The 9,330-nt window shown below is 42.3% G+C and overlaps 3 protein-coding genes across 3 annotated transcripts; 2 read left to right on the forward strand and 1 right to left on the reverse strand.

Moving 5' to 3' along the window:
* Positions 1 to 100: 100 nt before the first annotated feature.
* LOC140791710 (uncharacterized) lies at positions 101 to 2,772 on the reverse strand. Its single transcript, XM_073142337.1, has 4 exons — positions 2,633 to 2,772; positions 2,447 to 2,547; positions 585 to 663; positions 101 to 489 (listed from the first exon to the last, which is right to left on the reverse strand). The coding sequence occupies exons 1-4, from the start codon at positions 2,633 to 2,635 to the stop codon at positions 442 to 444; spliced, it is 231 nt and encodes a 76-aa protein (XP_072998438.1). The 5' UTR covers positions 2,636 to 2,772; the 3' UTR covers positions 101 to 441.
* An 861-nt stretch (positions 2,773 to 3,633) lies between these two features.
* On the forward strand, positions 3,634 to 4,389 carry LOC140792109 (NDR1/HIN1-like protein 6). Its single transcript, XM_073142946.1, has one exon. The coding sequence runs from the start codon at positions 3,634 to 3,636 to the stop codon at positions 4,387 to 4,389; it is 756 nt and encodes a 251-aa protein (XP_072999047.1).
* Positions 4,390 to 6,128: 1,739 nt separating this feature from the next.
* On the forward strand, positions 6,129 to 6,662 carry LOC140792810 (uncharacterized). Its single transcript, XM_073144016.1, has one exon. The coding sequence runs from the start codon at positions 6,199 to 6,201 to the stop codon at positions 6,619 to 6,621; it is 423 nt and encodes a 140-aa protein (XP_073000117.1). The 5' UTR covers positions 6,129 to 6,198; the 3' UTR covers positions 6,622 to 6,662.
* The last annotated feature ends 2,668 nt before the right edge of the window (positions 6,663 to 9,330 follow it).

Here is a 9,330-nt window from a genome sequence, read left to right on the forward strand (position 1 = left end):
GCTAATCATCAAAAACACTAGTACCTCTTATCAAATTCTTTAATCTGAATACCGATTCTTACTTTTCAAATTACACACAAAAAAGAAAAGCAACTTAAACTGAACGTCAGAGAAAAGCAAAGAATAAATGATAATCCTCCAACAACATATCAGGCAGATATACAACTCTATCTTAACAAATATCAAAATCACATCCATCCGAATAAGCAAAAATTTGGAACTACAGAATTTCCCTCCAATTTTACTCCTGCTGCGGTGTCCTCTGTTTTAATCTAATCATACTGAGCAGTAACACTCGATGGGCCACAGGACTGCTTGTTGCAAAGCTTAAAGCTCTCATGCTCCCAAAAGCCGTAATACAGATTAAAAATAGTACATTATGAGTAAAGAAAATAATGTTCCTACGTTCATGGTGAACTGAAGGGGTAAATACTTCTGGTATCAAACATAAACACCAGTCGCGAGGAGCAGGAAAAGAGATCCAAAACCCTGAAGACAAGCAAAAAGGCAACAACTTAACTCTGCAACAAAAACGAAATATCCAAAGAAAAATTACTAGAAGCAATAAGTAATTGCATGGTTACCAAGAAAATTGATGCCACGGCTGCAGTGGCTGTCTCTTTATATAAGCTGCGGCTCCGCATGGATGAAGTGGCTTCATAGCTGCAATATGACACGTCTTAGCAGGGAAAAAAAAAATTCTAAGCCTATCAAGATAGCCCACAAGTTTATTCGGTGTTCATGACAAAACATAGTGCCTCACTTTATAACTGAAGAGCAATAAAAAAAGCCACATTAGCAAGAAAAGGTTCAATCCAATCAATAACCCACATGCTTATTCATTGTTCCTGATGAAAAAAATGCCTCACTTTACAATTAAGATTAACAGCAGTCTTCAGAAAAGCCCATGCCAATAAGTGATGTAGTGAAATCGATCAAGGCAAGCCAGTGAGCCACTCAACCAAAGTTCAAACAGTACTGAAATGATCAACATGAGAAAGCAACAAGGCCCATCAACTCAACTGCTACCTTCCAGTAAAAGATTTCGAGATCTTTTGGATGGTATATCTAATGTACATGGTGCAATATGGAGCATAGGATTGACTAGATGAACTAAAAATGCGAAGATTAAAATCTTAAAAGGAGTGTTTGCTCAAACTGCTCAGGAGCTTCATGCAGATTAATCTCTCACAATTCATGAAGAATTTCGCAATTAATAGTAGCAAAATATGTTGTTTAATTTCTTCTAAGAAAAAATATTTTGAAGTATATGCTTCATTCTGGAGAAGATGGAAAAGTGTTCACCTTTGACAGGGAACCCTTGGATACAGAAGCATTGCAAAAAAAACATAAAAATCTAGATCATTTTGAATTTACAGTCAAATGAACTTGAAAATAAAATGTAATCTGAGTATAAGATATTAGGGCAAATTTGAGCTCACACACACGCTGAATAAGCAACAACAAAATCTCAGAATTGTCACTGTAGAAAGGTTGTATATAGCATCAATTCTCACATTTCAACATGGTCAACAAACACGAAATGTGCTGAATTGACCAGATACCATATATGAATGTGATACCAAGACTTAGAAAAGTCAGGCTCAATATTGTAGTTGACAATATAAGATAGGACAGCATTGGGAAGCATGCAGGTGAAAATAAAGGAAAAGAGATGATTAGGTTTAAACTTCACTAACCCAAAGTCCTATCCACTATTTGAGTTATTGGCTCCTGACCAAATTTCTCCAAATAAATTTGATGATACACTTATCAGCAATTCTACAAACGCAACTGGAACATTCTCAATATGAAAAGTTTTAAAAACGACTTACCTATGCACTTGCATAATGCATATATAAACAACTTGTCAGTAGACAGCCACATTATAGTTAAAATACTTAAATAAAGGTGGACTAGGCATGATATACAGTAGCTTACTTCCCATGACTACACATCAAATAGCATTCATATATTAATGTAATCTTGTTGCAATTATTCGGCGTTTTCGATGCTAGATGCTACATTTGTTACTTGCATCAACTAACAGGAATATTTAGCGTGTACGGACCTCTGTTGATAGACTAGTGTTGCCTAAACATGTATAGTGACTGAAACAGTTAGATAAATAAATGTATACATAGAAAAAAGAGAATACGCGAACCATTTAAATCATACGACCTATTTTTATGGTGATCATTGTGACAACCGATTCATCTACGAACAGAACTGAAACATTACTATTTAGGTTTTTTCTACCTTTTCTACGATTTTAGGTAGTAGTTATTAGGGATAGCCTTTCAATCAATCAAATCTCGAATTCTGCATATCGAACCCTAATTCTAGCAAAACGAACACAATGCCTGATCTTTTTTCCCATATTCAAAGCAGAAATAGGAATCGCTATAAAGAGAGAATCAGAAAAATAGTGCAATCGATCGCTTACATGAAAAATGAAGCAGTGACGAGGAGACCAATTGATACCATCACAACAGCCAAGGAGGGGTACCACTCCACGGGGACAGGGCTCGATATAGGCTTCGGTGCCTGCAGCGTTCCATCCCAATCAAAGATCTCGAAACCCTAAAATGGAGATCGAAAGGGGAAAGAGAAGGGAAGTCATTTCCATTACCATTTGACGACTGAGACGGAGACGTGAGAGTTCGATCGAGCAATCGAATCCTCCGCTTTACGACGTATAAAACCAATCGGACGGACTCAGCTGGTAATCGGTTCAAAACCCGTCCGAGAAGAAAGGGAACGGATCCGATATTCCGATCTACGTGCATCATCAGATCATGCACGCACAAATCTCAATGCGCATGGGTGTGTTAAGTTAAACACGAACTAAATGCGGCTCTTAATTACGAAACGAAAGCATCGTGTTTCGTGTATGATAAACCGGTTCGAGTTTGAGTAGGTACAATAAAAAAATTTCTTTACGAGTTAATTAAAAAGTGGCTGTCGGTTCGAGCAGCCTATCTTTTTCGTGAGTTGTTAGGATTTGATTAAAAAATAATAAGACATGATTGACCTCCATCCACCCGTAGGCCGTAGGTCCTATTAGTAGAACCCACGTATTATAAGATTATAGCACATGCATCTTAAATAAAGTCTGCCCCATTTTCATGCCAATGCTTTGTTGCTATTAGTATATATTTATATATGAGAGGGATTGAGAGATTTGGATTAGTGGTTGGTTGGATGCGTGTTACTCAAAATTAATGTTTGCTAAATTGATGTAGTAATACAAGTATCAAATATCAATCAAACCATATTAACTTTCTACAAGTTGCTTTCATTAGCAGCCAATAATTGAGCTGTTGATTTTATAAGACTAGTTTCGAATTAAATGTACCAACTACAATGTAGACTTGCGAATTATCATAAATAAATGAAAAAAGTTTCTTTAGTGATCTCTAATTCCTATCCGATTAGTCCCACTTAATTCATTTAATTGGAACGATTAGTGTTAGGTGGAGCGCAACCATCTCAATAAGGTGAAGCGTTCCTTTCCCCCTCCTCTTCTCGCTTCTCCCCTCCACTATAGATCTCTCGCTTCTTCTTCCCCTTCCCTCACCATACCCTATTATCCCTAGCGCTTAAGCTTCGGAGGCGGCGGCGGCGGCGGCAATGGCTGATAGAGTCTACCCTGCCTCCAAGCCCAACCCCGCCCCACCGCGAGCCGTCAACGGCGCGGCCTCCTTCCCGGCGACGAAGGCGCAGTCGTTTCAACGCCCTGCTTACCGTCCTCAGCCGCCGAAGTCTCGCCGGAGCCGCCGGGGACTCTGCTGCTCTATCCTCCTCTGGCTAATCCTCATCATCGTCGCGCTCGTCTTCCTCGCGGCCATTGCCGCCGGCGTCCTCTACTTGATCTACCGCCCCCACCGCCCCACCTTCTCCGTATCCTCCCTCCGCCTGTCCGCCTTCAACGTCTCCACCACCGGCAACCTCCTCACCTCCTCCCTCGACATCTCCGTCACCGCGCGGAACCCTAACAGCAAGATCGTCTTTCTCTACGATCCGACATCGATCGCCGTCTCCACCAGCGGTGGGGTTGGAATCGGCGACGGATCGTTCCCGGCGTTCGTACACGAAGCGAAGAACACGACCCTGCTCAAGACGACGGTGAGAGCTACCGGCGAGAGCGTAGACTCCTCGGCGGCGGCGGATCTGAAGAAGAGTAGTAACTTGAAGCTGGAGATAGATCTAGAGACGAAGGCTGGGGTAAAGATTGGGAAGTTAAAGACTAAGAAGGTTGGAATTAGGGTTCGGTGTGATGGGATCCAAGTCGCTGTCCCGAAAGGGAAGACGGCGGTCGCCGCCGCTACGCCGGACGCCGTTTGCAAAGTCAAACTTCGAGTCAAGATCTGGAAATGGACTCTGTAAACTATGAGGTGTGTAAAGTTGCATGAGAACTTGATGGTAAAAAGGAAGGGTCTTATAGTCTTTTCGTTAATTTTAGTTAATATAATTTGGGATTGGTGTTATGTTTCCACTTTCCATTGTCATAGAATTAAGGTGCATTCCATATATTTATGTTTATTTCATGTGGGATTGATGTAAGATTTGTGTAATAATAGTGGATACTAGAAGGATGATATTTCTTTCTTTTTTGTATTCTGTGTTGGTATTTATATGATATAAATAGTTTTGGAGGTGCCTTGGGAGAGAAAACGAAGAATATATATTAATTTATTTCAAAACAAAATGTTGCTGTTGTCATATTGCTGGCCGTAGAAAGATGGTAATTTGGAATTAAAGAAGTGGAGTTGGGAGATTGTTTAAGCTCTCTCTAGATCCAGCAAAGTGGTGAAGGTGACAAATAGAGAGGTATGCACAGAAGTTAATGTACCGGAGAAGATTAAGGATGGGTCGAGTGGTTAATGAAGAGGACTCCAAGAGAAAGGGAGTAGAATTCAAGGCAACAAAGTCATTAGCTGTTCTTGGTTGTCTTTGAACGAGAACTGAGACGCCCATTAGTGAAGAATCTATACAGCTAAGCAGTGTGGTCTGGACTTCCTTAATTACCCCTTCCCCCCAATAATATTCCAGAAGTAAATGCCATCAACTTTCTTTTTTCCATCATCTCTTGGAAATACCTTTGAAACTTGACGGAGAATTCATCCGGATGTTTTGACGTCTAGGAACTTGTTATAGTCTGCATATTTACTTGGCAACCCATGATTGGATGCCAACTGCTCCACCGTACTCAAACAAACTCATTACGTGGCGTTACCTGCTGCTGGATGGAGCGAAGTCGTCCAACCCAATTCATGCACGCCGGCTGCCCCCACCCCCGTGAAGCCGTACAGGCGTAGGTACCCGAGGTGCCACGTGGGAACGAGGAGCAGCCACGTTGGCACTAAACGACGATATTACGGACCCGCTATCCGAGACAGATACCGAGGCCGCTCCTTTAGGCAACCCCTTGTCGATATTACCTTCCTACCCCTGGAAACATTGCCGTGCGTCTTCCTTCGCTTTATCCTTTTACCACTCTCTATTTTACGTATCTTTGTTTTTCTCGATGAGTGGGATGGAGCCCAAAACAGATGGTTAAAAATGCGCAGTCTTGGGCTACAAGTCACCGGATCGAAGGGTCCAACTTGGGCAAAACCCAAAAGGGAAAGCGAGCACTTGCTGGAATACGAGAACACTACTACTGGAAACTGGAAACTGGAAACTGGAGTGAACCAGGGCTAAAAAGGTAAATCTCCAGTAGAGCCTCTCTCTCTCTCTCTCGGGATGCTAAAAGATATCCCCCCAGAAACGAAACGGAAGCCTTCGTAACGATTTATGCCCTCGCTGCTCCTCTCAGTTGCCATACGTACTCCCGCCATTATTGTCCGCTTCCTTCCCTCGAAACCCACTTACCCGCCCTCCTCGAGATTGCCACCCAGGGCATACGTGGACGGTGATAGATCATCTCGCATATTAATAAAATATGTGGTCTTTGGTACTCAATTTTGGCTCCGCATCATGCCAGCTCAACCGCTCCTCGTCCTACGTGTCATCCCATACTTACCTTTTAGGCTCCCCACCCCCCCCCCCCCCACAAACCCCAATCCCTCCTCTTATATAAAGCCCGGTCCTATTCCTTCTCTCTCGCTCGCGTATAAAATGGAAGAGGAGGATAAGTCGAAGAGGAAGGAATGCGAAAGCGAAGAAGGCGAAGTTATCCGTAAAATAGCGAGGATGAGTGACTTATCCGAGGAGGAAGAGGAGGATAAGCTAGAGATTGGAGAGCATACCTTATCCGAGGTCATGATGTGGCTCGAGCAAGAGGTCGAGTCGTCTTCCTCCTCGTACTCGTCGCCGGCTTCCAACTACCGCCAGGAGACGCAGTTCGTGACCATCAATGGCAACGAGGAGAGCTGCGGGCCCTCCTTCTCCGGCTCTGCCTCCACCGTCATGGCGTCGGTCGACACCCGTGGCGTCCCCGTGGTTCCATACCTCGTCGGCGGCCCCACCGACCGGTCCTCCGCGTGGCACGCCCCGGATCCGCTGAGCTGGCCGTGGGCCGGCTGCGCCGCGGCCGGCGAGGAGGAGGACGAGGACGCGTGGGTGGCACGTGTGCTTTGTGGGGTGGGGCTGGAGTTGGATGGGATACTGATGTAGAGGGAGAGAGAGAGAGGTTTACTTCTTTTTGTCTTATGTAGATGGGGGTATTTTTGTCCTTTTCGGCACTAGACTTTTTAGTTTGGCGTAAGGAACAGGAAAAAGAATTTATATTTTCCTTGTTTCAAAAAAAAGAAGTGTTACACCTGTTTAATTTCCTTTATTCTCTTGTGGGATTAGTAGACTTTTGCAAAACACTACCAAACCTTTGCCTTTATTACAACAAGCCTTACCTACCCTGAAAAGAAAAGGCGTTAGTTTTGCAATAAATATCATAACAAGATGAGGTTTTCTGCAATAAGACCTTAAACCCCAAAAATAAGGCCACTTTGGAGTGTACAGTACTGCCCCCTGCGGCAGATTGGAATAAGGACAAAGGAAACGGAGAGGGAAATTGACTTGAAAGGACGGAGGATTAAGTAATATTAACGGGTATGCCATCGAGGTGCGCAGGATATGCAGTAGCAGTAGTCAATTGCACCTTTTCAAGGCGCGCCAGAGAATCCCAACAACCACAGGGATTTCAATTTGGACTTAAGACTAATATAAATACCAAAGCTAATTCCCCAACTTTAAATACTGATACTAATATCCCCTAGTATATTATATTTTTCACAAAAAAATAAATAAAATTCTAAGATTCTTTTGTCACTATGGTGGTGTTTTATAATGTTCCAGTTAAACCGATATGATTAGAAATTTTTTTTAAAAAAAAAAGACTTATTGTATAATAGTGTTTAATAATGAGGATGTGGGGATATATATGGATGGATTAAAAGGGTTTCTCGTGAAGCTGGTGGATATGGACATGCGAGCAACGCCGGAGAAAGCCTCTTCTGCCAAGTTGCCAATAGGTGAATCATGTTGATATATGATAGATATCTCTCTAGATTGGTTGTAAGTCCCAAGTTGCCAATTTGCCGATTTCTTTCGTGAGCTATCCAAGCCTTTTTATCCATAATTTTGCTCTGCCTCAACCAGTAGCCTGAAAACCTTCTTCGGTAGTAGAATTGCAACTTAGGATTTGGATTTCTTCGTTTATTTTGACATCCTTAGATCCACGTTAGACAACTTATTATTGGCACAAAAAAAAAAAGAAAAGAAAAAGGGTCAATGTTTGTTGGGCTTGATAGTTCTGGCTTGAGTTAATGAGTTACTTCGGCCTTAGGAAGGTCCATCTCTGGGCATGCCATCATGGACCAGGCCCTCCTCCCCATTGGGTTACAAAAGAACCCATGTTTTGCATGGTTCAGGAACCTAGCTTGATAGCTGGGTTCTAACATCCAACTTATGCAAGGAGTTGATTCAAAGCAACAAGGAGTTTATCTTCAGATTTGTTGAGAGGTAGGTCAATGTCATTGTTACCGGATGGCACTTGGCATAGACTATGGATGCAGCTCAAGTTGAAGAAGTTGTTCAGTTAATAAATGACTCAGAATTTAAAGCAAGATAGGCACCACTCCTAATTATGGCCAAGTCCATCTGCCCATGCATAAGTTGTTGTAGTAGTAGTAGTAATAGTAGTACAAATGAGAGTTTGATCATTCCCCCTTTACTCTGGGAGAAGATTAGCATCTCATTGCAAATGAGCATATGAAAGAAAGGTTTAAGGTAGATGATCCATAGGTATCACCCCCATTCAAAGTTCCAGTCGTCTCTTGGGCCCTAGAAAGGTTACATATGAATGATGAGTTGCTTTCCCTTTGAAGAGTCGGCTTTTGACTGGCATTTTCCTGAAGAAAAAGAAGCCACTTCTTTGGCTGCTCCCCTCCCTAAATGGAGGAGCAATTATTCTTGTGTAGTTGTTGCAAATAGTACAATGCCATGTATGACATATATATGGGAGATGCCTTGAGAGAGAGGTCATGGAAGGCTTTGAGATATGAGCAATAGATTAGGGGGGGGTATGACTTATGAGCACATTCTTTTGTCCCCAAAATTTTTTATTTTTTATTTCACCAAAAGAAATCAAGCTCTCATGGCAAAAGAGCCAAAGAAGAAAAGAGATGCATTTGCACATGGCTGCCAGGTTGCAGGGCATCCCCCCTCCTTTTTTGGTGGTCCATTTGCAAATCCAACTCCATTAATCTTCTTCCATTGAACAGTAGTTCATCAATCAAATGTTTGGCTGCAATTAATTAGCAAGAAACATAGACAAAGTAGAAGTCCTAAGTTTTTTTTTGAGGGGAGTGGATGTAGAAGTCCTAAGTTGAGATAGACATGGGAGTGAAAGGATTGGCAGTACAGTGCAAAAGATATGGGCCAGACCACATGCAGTGAGTCCTTTTTAACTTTATAACAGTACAGTAGAGGACTGCATGGCTTTTCAGACAAAAATACCACACAAGCTCTCAGATTCTAGTAATCATGGAGTAGGTGCATGTTACTCTGATAGTGCCTTTCCAATGTAAGCATCTCATTCCCAAATACACATGCTAAAGTTAGGCAAGCACCTCTTCCAGGAGGAGAAAAGAAGCTACTTAAGATCAAAACCACACTGCTTATAGAATTAGTGATGTACTAAGTGAAGCTTCATGGAGATGTAATTTAGTCCTCTATACTTTGACATAGATGACAATCCAAAGCATCTAGATTTTAGTAATTTTGCAACTCAAGCAAGCTCTTTAGATACCTTGGCATCTACTCAGTTCTAGTGGGGGGACCAGGAGACACATTGTCTGGGAACAAAAGGTGGAAAATATTTTGACA

This window comes from Typha latifolia, chromosome 7 (assembly GCF_019914945.1).
Source record: "Typha latifolia isolate L0001 chromosome 7, TyphaL0001v2, whole genome shotgun sequence".
NCBI classification, from domain to species: domain Eukaryota; kingdom Viridiplantae; phylum Streptophyta; class Magnoliopsida; order Poales; family Typhaceae; genus Typha; species Typha latifolia.

Coding starts and splice junctions, on each gene's coding strand:
- LOC140791710 (XM_073142337.1), bottom strand. Junction 664..2,446: donor GTCACTGCTTCATTTTTCAT/GTAAGCGATCGA, acceptor GTCATATTGCAG/CTATGAAGCCACTTCATCCA. Junction 490..584: donor CCGTGGCATCAATTTTCTTG/GTAACCATGCAA, acceptor GCTTGTCTTCAG/GGTTTTGGATCTCTTTTCCT.
- LOC140792109 (XM_073142946.1), top strand. CDS start 3,634: ATGGCTGATAGAGTCTACCCTGCCTCCAAGCCCAACCCCGCCCCACCG.
- LOC140792810 (XM_073144016.1), top strand. CDS start 6,199: ATGAGTGACTTATCCGAGGAGGAAGAGGAGGATAAGCTAGAGATTGGA.